The sequence below is a fragment of the Penaeus monodon genome, chromosome 19, assembly GCF_015228065.2.
Source record: "Penaeus monodon isolate SGIC_2016 chromosome 19, NSTDA_Pmon_1, whole genome shotgun sequence".
NCBI classification, from domain to species: domain Eukaryota; kingdom Metazoa; phylum Arthropoda; class Malacostraca; order Decapoda; family Penaeidae; genus Penaeus; species Penaeus monodon.
Genome location: NC_051404.1, coordinates 47,557,584 through 47,558,181, shown reverse-complemented (window position 1 = coordinate 47,558,181; position 598 = coordinate 47,557,584). Strand labels below are relative to the sequence as shown.

At 48.3% G+C, this 598-nt stretch overlaps 1 protein-coding gene across 1 annotated transcript in view; it reads right to left on the bottom strand.

Moving 5' to 3' along the window:
• Positions 1-120: 120 nt before the first annotated feature.
• The window catches only part of LOC119585493, a 2,790-nt gene continuing 2,312 nt past the window's right edge, over positions 121-598 (bottom strand). The window contains exon 3 of the mRNA XM_037934137.1: positions 121-492. Coding sequence (XP_037790065.1) covers positions 264-492 — 229 coding nt within the window. The 3' untranslated portion in view covers positions 121-263. The remainder of the gene's footprint in view (positions 493-598) is intronic.

The following is a 598-nucleotide window of genomic DNA, read 5'->3' as shown; positions in this document are numbered from 1 at the left end:
ACTGCATTTCTTTCCGGGCCAAGTAGCGATTACTTCTTCAAAAGAGATCTTTCTTAAATTTAGCCTTGGTGACACTCCCTCAATAAGCATCACCTTCGGGGGGATAAAATACACACCATATCATAATAATCACATTTAAAGCATATACATTTGGACTCTCCTCCATCTTAACCTAAACATAATTACGGAGCACAGGTATTCCACCCCCTTTTTCCCTAAAACAAAAAAGGGATAGAGTTCCTGTGGAAGACTCAAGGAGCCATTTACCGATTCAGACAGTTGAATTGCGGCAACTGAAGCGAGCCGGCGATGCAGAATATCGAGATGCGGAGAGTGGTGGAGGTGTTGGTGAAGAGGACGGTGACTGTGGTGGAGGTCCTCGACGTCGTCCAGGCGGTGAAGGCGAACCTGGACTTCTCTTCTACTTCCCGGTTGGTGGAGTCCTCCTCGCGCGTCTTGGTGGCGGGGGCCTGGCTGCTGTCCAGACTGGACCTGAGGGAGGCGTCGAAGAAGGTTAGTCGTTCTGTGAGCAGGTGATTCAGGTAGAATGATTCTGGATGTATGTACACTGCAATAGAACATAAGCATTTCACACATG